The sequence below is a fragment of the Gopherus flavomarginatus genome, chromosome 15 (assembly GCF_025201925.1).
Source record: "Gopherus flavomarginatus isolate rGopFla2 chromosome 15, rGopFla2.mat.asm, whole genome shotgun sequence".
NCBI lineage: Eukaryota > Metazoa > Chordata > Testudines > Testudinidae > Gopherus > Gopherus flavomarginatus.
In genome coordinates, this window is record NC_066631.1 from 24,851,388 (window position 1) to 24,869,609 (window position 18,222).

Consider the following 18,222-nt stretch of genomic DNA (forward strand, 5'->3'; position numbering starts at 1 on the left):
TGAACACAAATGTTAAAGCCACAGGTACTGATACTCAGAGTGGAAGGTTTTTTTACAAACATCCAGTTGGGGAAGATGAAGCATGCCGTGGGATATACCTGACCAATGACAGTGGATGAGCAGCTGGAGTTTTGAATTGTGTGCCCCCAGCACACTGCACTCAGTTGAGGTGTTATTAAATTAAAAAAGTAAAATGTAAGGAAATTGATGTGTGCCCATGGATGTTCCAGGGGCAGGAAAAGAGGCTGTATTTCTCAGATGAATTACACATTGGGAATTATTTATGTGGCTGTAATTCCTGTTCATAATTTTCATCTGACGTTCAGGTGTTGGGACGTACAAAGCAGCAGAAAGGAGAATAAGGTGCTAGGGAAGGATCCAGGCCGGGAAGGATGCTACCACCTGGGGGTCTGTATTCTCTGAAAGTTCACCTAAGGCTATATAGCTTAGCGGAGATCCATTCTGCAATGGGATGCTGTTGCTTGTTTTGGGAATGGAGTATTAAGCTACCATCCAGCAATGAGGGGAACAGTGAAACTGATGGTTAAATACAAACAAAGTGCTGTCAAATAAACAGAATTAAACTCTGAAAGGAGAGAAAATAGTGTTCTCTGATCTTTCGTTCCTAGTCATCTTAGAGATTACTTCTAGCCATAGTGGGTAATAGATTTCCAGGTAGCAGTATACAGGTTTTGCTGTTACTGGTTTTTTGACACTGATGGTGTCCTTTAATGAGCATTTTTATTATGGGTGTTGATTATCCTGCCCCCATGACTTACTGTGTTGCAATAAACAAAAGGAGACCTTAAAGCAGGTGGGTAGGTTTGGGGTTTATGCTCAGAGTGATTTGTTCTGCAAAAATCGGGAAAATAAACCTTAACATTGAAATTAAAAACGTAAAACCCTTCCTTTCTGGCCTATCCCAGAAACCTCCCAATCAGCCATTTCAGCTGGTTATCAAAGCCAGGGAATGCATTCCTGGCTCTAGGTCAGCATAAGGAACTGAAGCCATCCTTGTCCCAAATGCCCTCTTTTTAACAGTGGGCCCACCTGGAAGGTCTTGTTTACATATTTGCTTTGTTACCTGTTGTTGAATGTGCAGGGAAATTGGCAGCTCACATTCTTCCCTCTGTTTCTGTGCTCCAGCCTAGAGTTAAGGGATGTAAAGCCAAGGCCCCAAACCACTCCTGGTATTAATGATCCCATGACACTTTTTGTAAGAAGAGAGAGTGTGAAGCCACAGCGTCTCGACCAGATTCATTTTGGATGCTGCTTTTACAGATCCAGACTAACACGGCTACCCCTCTGATACTTTACAGCTCTTGTGCGGTTTTGGTTGGAGACCTTCTTCTTCTTCCCTCCCCACTCCTCTTAAAATTGGTGTGTAGTTTTGCTAACAAATAACAGCTGCCATCTTCCACCCCAGAGGGGGCTGATTTACAGTGGGAGGTGAAGTGATCCTCACAGAAGAGTCCTCGAGGAGACGTCTTCAGGATGAAGGTCAGGATAGAGTCAGAAGGTGGCATTACAAAGGTACAGCAGATTCCCTCAGGCTAAAGTACAATGGGGTTATCTGGTCCTGTGAATAACTTCACTTTAAGCAGAGGTTCGCTATAACTAGACCTGCAGCTGGCCTATGCAGGGAAATAATCTGGGATGGCCATTCTCCTTAACTATCAACAGGATTTCACTCTAAACTAGTTCTACTGTGTTAAACACAGAATGACACCATGTGTAACAAGTTTCACGCCCGGCCTTGCAAAGACAGTCTAGAACTTTTTCCTCTAAATATGCAGATGATTTTTAATTTATAGTGATTTTTTTTTTTTGCTTGCTATTGGACAAGTTCTGTTGTCAGTTACGCTCCTCCTACTCTATGGAAGCCAATGGGTTTGCAGAGAGGTAAAACAAAAAGCAGTATTCCCTCCCACCCCATTTGTGCTTCTCTATAGTAATGTTCTTTGGCTGGCAACACTAGTTTAATTCTTACTGTTCAGTTTGCTTCTTGATTGGGGTGATTCACTGATGTTAATAAACCAGACTTGATAGTTCTACTCTTCTTAAAATGTTACCAGGGTCTTTTATTTTCCTGGGCTTGATGCTGGGTCTTTTCCTTTGTAGAGTGAACATTAATTTCATGCCCCAGTTCATGCCAGTGTTTGCAATTTTGAAAGCTTTTAAGTCTTATTTAACTGCTTTGCTACATTCAGTTCCCCTTCTGCTTGGGTCCATTTTGGTTCATCTATGTATGCAGACTTTAGAGCGAGGACAGTTAATTTTGTACGCTACATCTGCTGCGCGATCTAAGGCACTGTCAAGCAGTTTATGCCTAAGACTTTTGACCTACTTGAGAAATGTTTAGAAGCTGCTGGGGAATGTCCTTCAGATGATAAACAGCTGATTTATTAAAGGAAAATACCTGCCACTCTATCAATGGGAAAGAAGTAAGCTAGCAATAAAAATTAAAATAGCCACATTTTAATGAGATCATGTGTAATCTGCAGAGGCTTTTCCCCCTGACTCCACAGCGAACAGGCACTAGCTATTATTTCATCATTTTAAAACGCAACATTGACAGCTGAACTTTACAACACAGTGTTGACTGGCTTCCTCACAACATCATGTCAGCCCTGAAGATTATTTGAAGGCTGTTTAGAAGGTCCTGAATCGAGGCTTGCGGGAAAGAGAGCCCAGAAATTAGTGTGACTCCATATACAATGGGATTCAAAACAATCTTCTCAGTCCTTGCTTCAGACATTGCTGAAGCAAGGCAGCAAACACATTAGAAACCTAATTCTGCTGTAATCACATGCAATCTCATCTGTGTTGTAGCTGTGTGCCGGATTTCAAAGCATTGGCGCACAGGAGTTTGCACCTCTTGTAGCACCTCTGCAATATTTTCTAACTCCTAGCACCAAAGAATTTAACCTTCCTTCTACTAAGTGTCTGGAGGAACTACAAGATATCCAGACCAGGAGGATCAACTACCTGCTGACCTGTAACACGAACGCTTTGTCAGACTCTGCCATGCTGGCTTTGGTCTTTCTTGGAGCAGTTGCAGACATTCACCTCATCAGCATTTCATCTAACATCCTCCCTCCCCCATTCAGGGCTTTTTCATCCCCTTTCTTTCCCACGCGTTTGTGCTAGTGCAGAAGTATTAGCTTGTGATGAATTATTAAATGATGGAGAATCACATTTAAGCCCATGGCTTGTTGTTCCTGCCAAGCCTGGTGCTACTCTATATGGAATACCTTGAACGGGCCAGCACTGAAACAAACAGCATGGGCTTTAGGAGAAGACAAAGTTGGTTAATGCCTGGGTGTCTTTTATGGCTGGAAAAGCTGCTGCTGAAGAACTACAGTGAGGATTGTACTTGTCTGATTTTTGCAGCTTTGGGCTGAAGACAAAAAGAACCTAAATTAAATCTCCAGGTCTGACATTAAGGACACCAGGCATGGAGAGAACAGCTGCCAAAGGAAGTTATTCAAGCACATTTGATATTAAACAAATGGATTGGATCCCAGGCTGGGACATACACATTGTGTGGCATGCAGGGAGTTTCACTCGAGAACCTCCGAGGTCCCCGACACCGTACTACCAATCTGCCTGTTACGGCGTTCGCTCATCACCACGGAACACAGTCATGCCAAACGCAGCGTATAAGCTTCCAGGAGGATTAGTGGTTCAAGCCTTTTTCTGCTGTTTACAGATAAAAGCTGTGATAATTTGGGACTTCTGCAGCCAAGTGCACTTTGTATCTGCAAGGATGTGATTCAGAAAAATGGTGATGTGATTGGCAACCCACTTACAGTATCTTTCCCTTGGCTAGTGTCACTGGGCACAAACGGTGCCCGTAGCACATGGAATGCATTCCGAGTGCCTTACAGCAACTCCAGAGAGATTTACCTGGGTCGGTTCAGGCTCTTGGTGTATTTTGTCATTAGTGATGGTAATAACACCGTTAACTTAGTGGGGCCCAAGTGCCCTGGGAAAAACGTAATAGGAGAACGGACACTCTGGATAATGGAACCTTTTCTCCCCCGTCCCCTCAAAGGTTTCTGAATATTGTACGTGGAGCATTGCTCCCCCACTTCACTGCAGTTAAGGGGTGTGACGTGACTGTGGGTAAATAGGGATATACCCTGCCTGGTGATATGGTTGCATCTCAGAGCAAGAGCAAGGAAATGCATGAGTGGGGTGCTACACTCAACCTGCCCTCTCTCTGGTATGTCTGATCAGGCATCACTAACACCTTTGTAGGTTTAAGGGTAGCCTGTTTCCACACTCTGCCATCCAAACATGCGAGCTGGGGTGTGGCATGCACACAAAGTACTGGTACCAGGCAAGCACCGTGTCTGGTGTGACTGGGTACCAGAAGGAGCTGGGACAGCAGCAGAACCACTTACAAGCCAGCAGGAAGCAGGCCAGCCTTTTCTATTCGCTTTTCCTAGGCTGCTGGTTAGTTTTGATCTCGGAGTGTCTCCGTCTTGCGGCGTGGATTCCAATAACTGAAGACCCCAGACTCCCTGGTTTGTTCAGCTCAGGTCATCATCCGGCTTCTGCCTTTTGTCCCTTGTCTGCAGAACAAATGTCACTGTGTAATCAGGCTGCCAGCATTAATTCAACCTGACTGCCATACAGCTTGGCAGGCTTGCTCCCTACCTCTGTTTATACTGACTATTTGGTGAAAAGGATTCCTGTGTAATTAAACACCTGAGATTAGTTTTGATCAAATAACAAAATTCCTTTGTCTTTTGTGCTGGCTCAAACTTCTGTGCGGCAGATTTGGCCAGATGCGCACAGGTCTGGGATACTGTATATATCTGCAATTCTTATTGCAAGAGTTTGGGGGTGCGGGGTGCACGCGTGCAAAATGTGTGAAGGTTACAACTTTCTAGCCAAGTAATTCATGTGGGCTCAGGCCAAATAACTTAAAAGTCAGGCTGATGGGTTCCCTCCACCACTGGCTCCGTTGTGAAAGCCAAAACTGAAAACAACCACGTGTCAAGCAGGTTAAGGTGAAAGTATCCACTTTACCTGAGTTTCTTTGCTGCCCTTGATTTCCCTAAAGAGTGAGAGAGGTTGTTTTTTGGTTTGTTTTGAAGTTATAGTACTTAGTGATTATGAACCAGTTTCAGTACACTTACTCATGCATAAAAGTAATCACAGTGAAATCAGTGGGGCTACGTAGGTGAGGAAGAATTACTCATGAGAAAAGGCTGCAGAACTAGGCCTTAAATTATGGATGGGGTGCTTTGAATCGTGCTGTGTTTTTATAGGTGATGGTTCCTGCCCCAACCTCATTCATGATTAAAACCATATGTTTTTATTTAACATCTCTTTCCTCCTCCCATCCCTCAGACTAAGTAGGCACAGATGGAATGAGACTGTACAGACTTTCTGCCCTTTCTCGTCTTGGTAGAGTCTGCTTGGCAGCAGACTGGGCAATATCTGATTTCAGACCAGGACATTGATATCAATATCTCTTCCAAGCAAAAATCCCATGCAGTTCAGCCAGCTGCCACCCTTTCCCCCTAGAAGAGGGGCGCCCATACTTTGTGACACAGAGCTGGGCCTGGCTTTCACTTCTAAAGAGACCCATGTTGGAAAATACAGCGTTGCGCACCTGCATAGTGTTTGCTTGGGGCTCCTGTCCTTCTCAAGAGCCAAATGGAAAGGACTTCTTGTTTGAGTTCACCAGCAGTAAAAACAGAAAACCCTAAAGGGTTCGCAGAGTGATCTTAAATGAATAACAGCCTTGGGCTCTGGCATCTCTCAAATCAGGAGTCTCTGGGGTCTCCTTCCATACCATAAGCCCAAGGGTGGCCATGAGCTATGTTTTAGATACTCCTTGCCTCAGAGACTGAGCATATGGCATTGCTGCTGATTCCACATCCCTTGCCCTGATTTTCCCCCCTTTCTCCTGGTTCTGAAGCAGACTCTGGAGACAGCTGCATTTCTAGGGATCTCAAGTACCTCTCTGACTTGCTTCACAATCAGCCAGTTTTTCAGAGGAGACTAAGTAGTGAACTAATTGTGAGCTAACCTCTATACAAATCACTCTAACGGATCTCTTTCCAGCACATCTGCAGTTGGGAATCCAAATAAAGTTTTTGGCATGATTCCCTGTTCTCAATCTATAGCATAGCTTTCAAAATTAACTCTCAAGATTAGCTCCATACCTCCATCTGTTGATTTTTTCAATCACTTTGAATCCTCCAGATCTTTAAGCCCCCGGCAACCGAAGACGTAGTTCCTGAGGATTGATGCCCCTGAAGGGGATGGTGTATTGCGATGATGACCTTCCTAAAGTGCTGCTACAAGTACTGTGTCCCTCTCCAGCTGTTACAGAGGACAGCCTTTACCTTCACCGGCTGTGCAGCGGGAATTTTGCTGCACTGTTTGATTTGCCTTGGGAGCAGAACATGTGCTCCTCAGACATGTGCCCTGAATTAACCTCCCTGCAAATGGTTTCTAAGTAACAGCGTGTATGTAGCAAGATAAACTGTGAAGCATATTTATATTTAGCAAGATCGTACTGACTTTTGAAGGCTTGACCTTCACAGGAAAGGTAAAGCAGCAAAAACATTGAGCATGTTTATAAAAAAAAAAACAAACCACAAAAAATACAAAAAAAAAAAACCCAACCCACAACCCTTCAGTTAGCTGATTATTTCAGCCCTGATAATGATAAACATTCACTTGCTTTCAAGACATTTGCAGGCTTTACAGCTGTAGAGCGATTAAGCCTTTACCTACATTAGTATTCTTAAGGTCAGACATAGTGCAGAACTCAAGACTACTCATCAGCTGCCTCTACGTGTCCTCATTTACTCTCCTATCTGCTGATGAGTTTCAAGGCAGCTCCAGCTGCAGCAGCTTCAGAGCTGTCTGGTTTGCCTTGTGAAGGAGGAGTATTTGATTAGCTGCCTTGTCTGGTCCAGAAGTGGAGGGTGAGATACTTACAAGCCCCTCCCCCCTTTCAATCTCTTTGAGTGCTGCAGCTCCCTTGTTGAAGGGTGTATAAATAGCAGAGGGCTGCAGAACAACTCCTTTGGCCTTCCGACTTCACAGGTCTGAGGCAAAGCTTAAAGGGATACTCTTCTGTGGCAATCGACTTCCGTGCTTACCTTTTAAATTGACACCAGTGAGCCCAGTCCTGGCATCGGTGACAGTTGCAACTCCCACTGACGTCCCCATTGGAGGATGACTCGGGCCCCTCAATAATTAAAACTGAAATAGCATTAGCAATCTAGAGCCTGTTTCACCCCTGCCTTTACTCCAGTTTTACGTCAGTGGAGCTCTGTTGATTTAGTGCAGTTGTGCTGCCTGATACTGAACTGGTGAGTGAAGCCCCCAGTTGCTTTTTCCACTGTTTTGTGCCGCTTGGAAGCTAGAAATGTGTGTGTTGGTTTTCATTTGTTTCTGGTCAATTTCACTTTCATTTCTCCTGCAGAGTTGTGATTCAGTGATGCCAACCCCAAGCATTCAAAAATCACCAGTCAGGCTCTCTTCAATCTGAGACTTTAAACAGTAATAACTGTTGGGTTCTTTTTATTTGCCTTCTAGTGTTTGAGGTGCAGGGTCCACGTTTTCAACCTTTTCCATACAACCAGGAAACGTAGAAATAAAATGTTGTTCGTTTTTAATTAAAGCTGAAATGCTAATGATCACCTGACTCCAAGAGCTGGGGCTTGACGAAAGGCAGCAAATGTCCTCAGACTTGTGATAAAATCATCAGCGTTGGCAATACTCTGTTTTCAGATAATCTGTTCCCACTGGAATTTAAAAAAAAATAATGAGAATGTGTTTCTGGGGCTTAGATTCCTATCGAAGCTTGTTCCCACAAAAGTCCAAATTGTGACAGTGCCTCTTTAAAAATAAAATGTTGTCTGCTGTGGCACCACATTGCGCTGGAATATAGAGAAAAGAGCACATCACAACAGTTGGGGTGAACAAAGGAGCAATGGTCTCAAATTGCAGTGGGGGAGGTTTAGGCTGGATATTAGGAAAAACTATTTCACTAGGAGGGTGGTGAAGCACTGGAATGGGTTACCTAGGGAGGTGGTGGAATCTCCATTTTTAGAGGTTTTTAAAGCCTGGCTTGACAAAGCCCTGGCTGGGATGATTTAGTTGTTAGTCCTGCTTTGAGCAGGGGGTTGGACTAGATGACCTCCTGAGGTCTCTTCCAACGCTAATATTCTATGAAAGATTAATTCCAGTGTTCTGAGTGGATCTGGCTCAGCAGGGACAGTGAGAAGCCAAAAATTTCTTCAGAGGGCCTTCAGAAGGCTCAAGGGGGGTGGCTGAAGCTGTGAAGGAACTTTCTTCCCAGAAGGCCTGATATTTTGCGGGCCTTGATACTATGTTGGATCGGGCTGCAATTAGCCTTAATTCATCCAAGCTACATTATTCTGGAGAGGAAACATGGCCTAGTGGATTAAGCACAGGACGAGAAGTCCTGAGTCCATGTCTCTGGCTCTTTCCGTGACTCACTGCATGATATGGGCAAAGTCATTTCACCTCATGCCTCAGTTTCCCCATTTTTTTAAAAGGGGAGAAAATACTTTATCTTCCTCACAGGTGGATGGTGAGGTTTAAGTCAACAATTAGCTTCAAAACACTTTGAGATCCTTTGACGGAACATGCTGTAGAAATTTACACAAAGCCCAACGGGATTGTGTGATCTAGTGGAGAAAAGCCTCTGTCAGTGATGTTGGTTAAATAGGTCTAGTAGGATGGGCTCTGATCATTGCAATGCAGACTGGAATAACAGTGGGTCCTTTGCAAACATACAGTCAAAAAAAGTGAGCCCCTCTTGTCCCCAAAAAGCAGCCCCTCTGGCGTAGATTTTTTTTCTTTTGTGATCAACACTGCCTATATAGATACATATATAATCATAATAATAATAAAAAGGACACCACTTGATATGCAGGCCCTTGTTCAAAAAATTATTCTAGATCCAGGCAGTTGTGGTCTGCAGGGACACTGATATTTGACATCAGTATTAATTCTGTTAAACTTATCGCTGCCTATAATTGGCCATTCGTGGTGGTTTCAGTCTGAGCGCTTTACTTTCAGAAGGCTCGGGCTGAGGACGTTTGAATCTAATTCAGGCAGTTAGCTGCTATTTCCTATCTGAACGAGGATGTTGCAGATGCCACTTGCAAGCACTGTCTTGGAAATCAAATCCGATTTTTACATCAGAGTGTTCAAGATAGAGTCCGAGCGAATGACAACAGAGTGCGGCTTAACCAGAGCTCAGGGATCCAGCATTCATTTGACCCCACCAGTAACTAAAAGGAAAACAGAATATAACATTATTACTTAGACCACAAATCAAGTCCGAGTTGGACCTTGACCCATGTCCCATCATTATTTGGATAGCATTTTGCAGGCAGGTTTAAGAACAGCCCCTGTTCCAAAGAGCTTACAGTCTAGGGAGAAAATCTAAAAATGCCCAGAGAGGAATCGAGAAGCAGCCAAAGCAAATGTGGGTGTTTGAACAGCGATGGGTAGAATGTGCCTTGTTAGGACCCTGGGCGCCGTTGGAGGGGGGAGGAGGGAGAAGGCAGTTAGCATCATCCCCTCTTCTCTAGAAAGTAAATCCAACTCTCTGCACTTCGTATAATGGTGACCTCCTCCTCTTTTATCCATCCACGGTCCATCCAGCCCCATATCTGGCTGGGTAGCTCTTGGGCTGCTCCCTGTGTTTTGGAGAAATACTGCTTAGAAGGATCCGGTGCCTGTAATGCAGCTCCTGCAGGAAGGCCAGTTTATTCCCAGTTATTGTGGAGGCAGGAGCGAGAGGGCGCAGTGTGTATTGTGGGTCCCTGAGGGGCTGTCGATCTCCTTAAAAATAACATCCAGCCACTCTGCTGCTCTGTTTTGTATTTTTTTTCCCATTCAAGGGAAATGGGGAGGGGGAAGGGGAGGGAGAAGCAAACTGAGAGCACTGGGTGTATTTCATTTTGGGAACTCCTGGGTGAGGGGGTGAGACTCTCTTTAGGCTCCTGCTAGTAATTACCCACCGTGCAGCTCTGCTTTCATTGGGATCAGAGGCAAAAACGCACTCACACCTGGTCATTGTTCTTTGCCAAAAGTTTCTATTGCAAGAACAACTGGCAGTGCAAAAGTTTGTTTGAAACAGTCCAGTGCTTTCGTTCAGCCAGCATTTCGCAGGCTTCTGCGAGCCCCTCAGCTCTCCATCCTTGGGGTGGGGACTTTTTCTTTTCTCCATGGTATTTTGAACCTCTTTTAAAAAGATGGAGGGCCTAAGACGTGTCTGGCTGAAAGTGCGGATTGGTGTTATCCACACCAGTTATTTTATCCCGTATAGCTGCTGTTGAGGTCCTGATCCTGCACGGCACTCATTAGCTCTTGCAAGGTGCTGAGCTCACTCAATTGACTTGCTCGCTCCTTTGCAGGACAGGGTTCCCAGGGAGTAAAAGGGGTGGGAGGTTTTCTTGAATCCAGGATTCCCTTGAAATCACCACTTCAGTCCTGTCACTTCTGATCCTTTGGCTCCCGTAGGTAGAAAATTGAGCCCAGTGTGTGCGTGCTGGCTAGTCAGGCACACGTTCCAAGCAGCTCTGCCTTTCCTAGGCTGGGAAGGCAACTGTCCTAAAGTTCTCTTCAAGGGGTAAGTGGAAAGGCAGCATGGTCCTGTTGGTTTGAGTCCTGGGCTGGAAACAAGGAACTCTTGAAGGTTCTAATCCCAGCTGTGCCACTGGCTTGATGTATGACCCTAGGAAAGTCACTTTACCTCTCTGCGTGGAGAGGTTGCATTGAGCTGTAATTACATCCATACTTCTCTGGCAGCTCTCTCTGTGTCTGCAGAACTGTGGCATTCCAGAAAAAGCAAATCAAGCCTGGAGTAAAGAAAACTTTCTCAATGTGAAAGTTGCAGCACTGTCTGTCTGCAGCCAGCAGTAACACCAGCTCTTAGGCCCCTGTGGCTAGGTGCTTTGGCACGTGCGTAATGTTAACCAGGGAAATAAATGGGTTATTCACGTGCTGAAAGTTGGGCACATGCTTAAATGCCTTCCTTAGCTGGGACCCAAGAGAGGCGTCAGCTGCTGATTCAGTCCCTCCGAAGCCTAACCCAGCGATTTAAATGTCAGCATTGCTCTCCTTCATTTCTGAGCATTGCACAGAAACAGCCCATTGCCCTGTAATTGTGGCATAGCTTCCACAGAGTGCTACTGTTTTTCCAGCTGTAAACTGCATCTAACATTTAATTGTACCCCAGGGATGCTGTGTAGTTAATGCTTTGAGGCAGGACTGTGGGGTGGGGGCAGTAAGATACCGTAGGCGCTAATACGCCATTACTGTTGCGTGGCTGTCTTTCTTTCATCACGTGGAAAATGAAGGGTCTGGTCTCCAACATGCACTATCCTGGCTGTTGGGTGCTCCCGGGAGCAGTGCTATTGACATAACATAGAGCAGTTGGCATCTGTGGGGCTACTTGTGGTAGCAAGTGGTAAGCTTGGTTGCAGATGTTTGGAGGATTAAGGGAGTTTGTGAAGTTAGTTGGAATCTATGGCCCTGATCCTGGAAACACATCAGTGAGTAAAGTTACACACGTGTAAGCATTGGTAGGTCAGGCACTGGGATGACAGGACTAACCCAAGGTGAAGTGCACACTGCAAGACAAACCATGCAGCTTATCAGAGGAGTGTTCGGAAAGACTTTGGCCTGCGTAGCAGAACTGTTGGGAATGCCTCAGTTTTGCTCCAAAGCGACAGGAAGGTCCATCTGTGCTGTTGTAGGTGGCACGTCCACGGCTTGGAAGTTGCTGTCATTGCAAAGTTAAGGTTGAAATTGTTGCATGGTGTTGAAAACAGAAGGGGTGTGCAGGACTTTGCATTTTAACAAACTGTTGTGTTTTTCCCCCTTTTCTCTGCTTTAGAAACCAGGCAATGCGGAAGAAGTTAATTTTGTACTTTAAGAGGAGAAATCATGCTCGTAAACAGTGGGTAAGTGAAATTCCTAAGTCTTATTTTGTATGTGCATAACAGATGCAAAGAAGAGTCAATGTTTAGCTCTTGTATGTAGAAAACAAAAGGAAGGATCCCAACGCAGACAGGCTGGTACTTAGCATGTTACCTGTTGCTTTATTTTTTCCTTCTGATTGGACCCTCTGTTTTCCATGCGGTAGCAGCCTCCATTATAAAAATAACTTGTATGCAACTAACCCGGGGCCTGATTCTACGGCTCGGCAGTACTTTACTCCACAAATATCCCATTCACAGGGAAGGCAAATAGCCTCTTGATTTATCCATAGTGAAATCCAACGTTGATTTCAATGGGACTGTTTGTGGAGTACATTTCTACTTAGTGTGAGTAATCGGGTCCTGAGAGAAGAGTGAAGCTTACGTTGACTCCACCGCAGACAAATTGTATGAAGATTAAGTTTACTCTTTCCAGCTGACCACAGAATTACGTTTTAGGAATTTGTGGTTTAAAACAAATGAAAACACAGCCCCGTCCAGTTCTGTTGCAAGAAAAGCTGTCTAAGACTGAACTGCAAACACTTCTTTCATGGAAGTTACTCTTTGTTACGTAATGGAGAAGAGCTGAGTTTTATGGTGAGATTTTGAAGAGACCTGGTCAGATGGTTACAAACCTAAACTTCAGTTTTATTTAAAATAAGGGAGTGAAGAGACATATAGGATTGCCTCTGGAAAGTAACGCAACGACTTCATTGTGCTGCTCCATGGTCACTGGAAAGTGAAACCTGGAAACAAAAGTGAAAAACTGACCAGTGTATTATCATTGTTCGAACTAGGTGAAATGCCAAAAGTAAACAAACAGCCCAGATTGGGAAGTACAAATCAGATTGTAAACAATTTTTGTTTTAATAATCTAAATGATTATTAATCTCACAGGCGAGGCATGTATTTTTTTTCCATGTAAGTTATATGTTGCAATCGACTTTCACATTAGAATATTTAGAAACGCAGACTTTGATATAGACAGTATTGAGCTGCCCTCTCTGGGGAAGCCTGAAATGTCGGATTTAGCTTCCTATGTGGAAGGGTTAGTGGGTTTTGTTAATTTCTGTGGGAGTGGAGGTTTGCATGAACCTGGGGGGGATAGTTGGGAAAATCTGAATAATCCACATCAGGGAAGTGGTATTAAAGCTGCGACTGTAAAAGCAGCGCCCTGAGGGACTGTTCCTGGAGATGTTGGAGCCAGTGATCAGAGCATGGCTGGCAGTGACTAAGGGTGCGTGCTTTTTTCCTGTGTTTTTTAAAAACTCTTTTGTGATGCCCCGGGATGTGCATTCCAAAGGGATAGCTGCAGTTCTCATGTGGGTTGGAATTCACCTCTAAGTCATTTGGCTTTTTGCTTCATAACCCTCCTTCCCCAAATACACTGCCTGAAATAACTGATGCTTTTTGCATTTGAGAGAAGAACATCAATATTTTCTTCCTCAAAATAGACCATTTGCAAAGCAGTATGTGGTTTTGTTGGAAGCACAGAGGAACTAAGCAGGGTTGCTACTGGTATGTGATACCCTCCATTGTACTAAATCTTGACTAAGTTGCTCTGCTGTAAGTAGTGAGGAGGTGTGGGGGGGGGGCAGTTTCATTTGACTGCAACCGCATGGAACCCAAAATGTGTCTTGTAGAAAAATTTCCTCGTATGAAGAAATCAGTAAATTTCTGCCACCAGGTTTGTTCAGTGCCCTTGAACGGGGATTTTTCAGTTTAGGGGGAAGCATATTGCCTGGTTTTGAAGAATAGGCAGTAGAATGTTGCTGAACTTGCAAAGTGAATGCATTTGCTGTTTCTCTTTGCAAAAGGTGCACATCTAGCTGCCTCTTTCATATAGCAGACATTCTTTAAAAAAGAAATGAAAAGCACTTGTCTGTACTCAAATGTTTCCATTCGTCTCTCACTCACTCATACGCATGCACCTTTTTATATATCTCTGTTAGACAAATAGCGTGATGTGGACATAGTTCTACATTAGATACTGATTGCATTTGCCTGGTGCAGCCAGGGGATTGGATGCCCCAGGGGACTGGTAAAGGGATACATTGTTTACCATTCAGACGCTGGTTTTAATCTGGTCTATTTTGCTAGTGACTGAACTGTGTCATCAGTATATCAGCAGTATGGTCTAGTGGCTAGAGCACTGGACTGGGACTCAGCTGACCTGGGTTCTATTCCTGGCTCTACCACTGACTTGCTGGGTGACTGTGGGCAGATTGCTTTGCTGCTCAGGCCTGGTCTACACTTGGAATGTAGGACAACCTAGGTATGTTGCTCAGGAGGTGAATTTACTACAGCGATGGGGGAAGCCTTTCTGTTGCTGTAGGAATCCCTTATGTGACAGCAGCCTTACTGCAGTGATTGTAGTGGAGACATGGCCAGCTTAAGCTCTCTCCCCTCCACACACGCGCACACACACACGCTCATGCACAATAAACTAGTGCGGCGGTTCTCAATGTTAATGAGGTCGCCACCCCTTCTCTCTCTCTCACTCACTCACACACACACACACTCAGGCAGGCTCAGACTTCAGTCCCTCCCTCCTGGGGTCGTGTAGTAATTTTCATTGTCAGAAGGGAGTCATGCTGCAATGAAGTTGGAGACCCCCTGAACCAGTGCCTTGGGGTCTTTAATGGCCACAAGCAGTGCAGGGTGTTTGTTTGTGTATCGCACAGAGGAGATTGGAGGTTACGGGAGAAGTAAGGTAGCCTAGAGCAGCTCTGGAATTTTTTGACAAGACTTCTTTTTGGTGGGAAAATGCCAGTTTGTCAAAATCAAAACTGTGTGTGGCAACGTCTCTGTTCTGATGAAAATGTCTACGCGAAGGTGGATCAGGCCCAGGTTGGGTGTGTGCATGCGTGCATAAAAGAAAGAGAATGGCCAAAATAGCCCAGTGGCGAGGGTGCTCACCTGGAATAGGGGAGACCCGGATTCAGACCCTGATCTGGAGTATTTGGTGTAGTCTGGCTGATTCTTTGTACAAAGTGGAACAGTTCCAATGGGGGAAGATTTGACTCTAGCTTGGTGGCTAGAGCACTCCCGTGGGGAGCAGAAGACCCAGATTCAAATCCCGGATTTGGAAAAGTCTCCATTTCCCTCTGGTGTGAACAAAAACTTTTAGTAACCTCAACGTTTTTCATGAAGCGGAATGAATGTTTTCTGGGCAGACCTCGTGTAGCATCAGCTGGATGGGGTCGCGGGTTTCAAGTGTCCTGCATAATCCTGTTTGTTTTCCAGAAGAGGAAGCCTTTGCCTTCCTAAATTGTAAGAATCAGACCCTTGCTCTTTCTCCAGGGAAACCACAGGCTGGCACACAGCAGTAGCAGCCAGCTGCATCCCAGCATTCAGGCCACCGTGCGCTAAACTTCACAGGCTATTTTTAGCCCTTTTCGAAACACGTAGCTGTAAAAGCAGAAAAACGTGGCAGACTTCTTGGCAGCAGAAGGAACCTTGGAGCATATCCTCGTTTGCCTGCTTATTTTGACTTGTTTGTTTATTTGCTGTCTGGCCCAGGTGGCCTCACTAGGATAGGTGCAGAAATGCAGCGGCTGTGAAATCTCTGTGCTGCCAGGGTCTGTTGGAATTACCAGCCACTTCTCGCCCATGACCGGAGATGTCACTGGGTTGATTTCACAGCTTTCGATTTTTTTTCTCTGGTTCCCCACTTTCCCTTGGTTCCCAGGTGAGCTGCTCTTGAAACCAAAAAAACTTCTGCACATCCTTAGGGGAGCAGGAGGGTCCCAATGCTGGGCTCTATTTAATGGGGCTCCTGCACCATGCTGAGTCTTCTGGAGAGGAGTGTCTGTGCTACACCAGCCCCGTGGGGGCACCATCGCAGAGAGCACCTCTGTGAGCAGCATAGGTGGGGTCCGGAGCAGAGTGCACGGCTGGCTGTGCTTCAGCGTGGCCGGGAAGAATCCCACCACCTCTGTGAAGATGGTAGGAGAAAGAAGGAAGGAGACAGAAAGGGGAGCAATAGAGGGAAAGGGCAGCGAGGCCAGTGAAACAGGAGAACAGAATGTGTTGGTTCTCTGCAGACGGACTCTAAACAGCATCTTTGCCTGCCTCAAACTGGGACTTGCATTCAGCGAAACACGTCTTGCCTTTATCACTTCCTTGCAACCAATCATGTGTGGAGGGAAGCAAGAGATCCTGGGGACCGTTCCACTTTCCAGGCTGCAGCCTGGGATCCAGGGGCTTTGTCCATTTCAGGGAGCGACATGCTGCTTCCACCAGCTGGGACTGTGCCGATCGAAAGCTGGGATGTGATGGACTGACGGGGTCTGGCCGGGGGACCGTGTCCCCCTGTGACCCAGCGATGGCATGTTTGTGTTACTCAGCTTCGGAAGGGCTGGCGTCCTGTTTAGATTTGGAAAAGCAGGTAGTCATGCTTGAAGATGCTTCCAGCGCCACACACAGCAGGTCTTGGGTAGCAGTGTGGAATGTGTATGTGCGCGGCAAACCTGCCAGTCTGCATGAGACCTAATGGCCCCTGGAAAACAGAGAGGCCACGTTGTGGCAGATGCAGGGTGTGTGCTGAGCCATTGTGCCCTGCATTATGTATGTTGGCATTGCAGGCTGCTGGCCTGTCCCCTCAGCCCAGGAAGGAGCGAAGCCATGTCCAGGGCCTGCTTTAGGCCCTTTATTCTTTTTCTTCCACAGAAAACTAGTCCCTTCCCTCTGAATTCTGGGTCATTTGCAGGGGCCTATCTATTCCTTACGGGTTTCCACTCTGCAAGCCACATGCCTCAGAGTCATACCCTTCTCCAGGGCCTCCCACAGTAGCCAGCCTGCTTCCTGTAGCTCTCTCCCATTGAGCTAGGTTCCCTGCCAGCGCCTGCCTGCTCCCTGCAGCTTTCTCCCTAGCTGGCCTGCAATCTGGCTTTTATAATCCTCTCATTCCTGGCAGATCAGTCTCAGCTGGGCGGGAGCTGAAGTGTCACAGGTGAGACTGGGCCCCCTCTTACAGGGCCAGCCACCTTGAGGCAGCATCCTGTCCTAATTGTGCAGCATTTTGAGAGAGAGTGTGGTTTGACAATGGAAGAAGTAGAAGCCAAAAAATCTGATACTGGTCTCCTGATGGGCCTGGAGTAAGCCAATGACCCCCCCCCCCCGGCCTCAGTTTCCGCATCTGGGGAATAGGTGTATTAATGATACTTCCTGACATCCCAAGGAACTTTGGATATGTCATGTTTGCCAAGGCCTATACAAAATGCAGATTACTGTTGTTCCCTCTTTAACTTCAGGGTCAATTTTTGCTAGCCCCAAAAATTTACTTGGGCTTTTCGCTGTCTGAATCAAATCTGAAGCACTAAAGACCAAACAGATACAGAGTTTTATTGTCGTATTATTCCATTACTTGAAATGACTAATCTACTAGAAGTACCTTTCACAAGGAGTAAATCTGATCTGCATTCAATGCAAAGGTATGATTATCTAATGCAGGTCAGATTTACTTCTTTCCAAAGGCAAATGACCCAACTGGATTTTATATTGGTGCTACCCTCAGGGAATACCGACCTGTGATTTAACCTAACAAACCATTCTCCCCTTCGTTACTGTCTTACATTGCAGCTGGGCCACTGCTCTGACAAGGGAATGCTGTAATCTTTCAGATTTTGCTAACTTTGCAGGTCTTTGTTTGGATTATATGGCCTCCTTTGAGAGATTCACTTAGCATAACCGGAGATCAAAAGAAGGCACCAAACACTAAACAAGAGCTCTCCCGAATACTGCATTTAAAGCAGCATAAGAACTGGAGCATAAAAACTCACTTGGGCTGAAACTTGGCAGCTTGAGGGCAAGTGATTTTGCTCAGGACTTGCATGGAATTCTATAGAAACATCAATAGCTTTCTGTCTGTCTGGTTTTCTGTCTTTCTTTCCATTGACACATCCCACAGGTCTGTGTTCTCCAATAGGTGACTCTTGTGGGGAAAATGATGTGGACTATAAACCTTTGGCAATATCTGTAAATACAGAGGACCTACTGAATTTGGTCTGGCTTGTGCTATGGGCCAGTTCCTGCCCTGGGTGTGCATGGGAGCCCCGTGCCCACATCCAGGGACGGTATCTGGTCCACTGGGTTTTGTGTTTTAGGCTGAGCTTTTCAAAGGGGCCTACCTTCCTCTGAAAGTCACTGACAGATGCCCAACTGATTGCACCTTTCAAAGAGGCCAACCAGAGGCAATGCTAGAGAGCACTGGAATAAACTGCTG

At 45.6% G+C, this 18,222-nt stretch overlaps 1 protein-coding gene across 14 annotated transcripts in view; it reads left to right on the plus strand.

Moving 5' to 3' along the window:
• The window catches only part of NCOR2 (nuclear receptor corepressor 2), a 403,768-nt gene that overhangs the window by 235,397 nt on the left and 150,149 nt on the right, over positions 1–18,222 (plus strand). For all 14 annotated transcript variants that reach the window (XM_050923437.1, XM_050923442.1, XM_050923438.1 and 11 more), the window contains one exon: positions 11,915–11,981. In XM_050923437.1, coding sequence (XP_050779394.1) covers positions 11,915–11,981 — 67 coding nt within the window. The remainder of the gene's footprint in view (positions 1–11,914; positions 11,982–18,222) is intronic.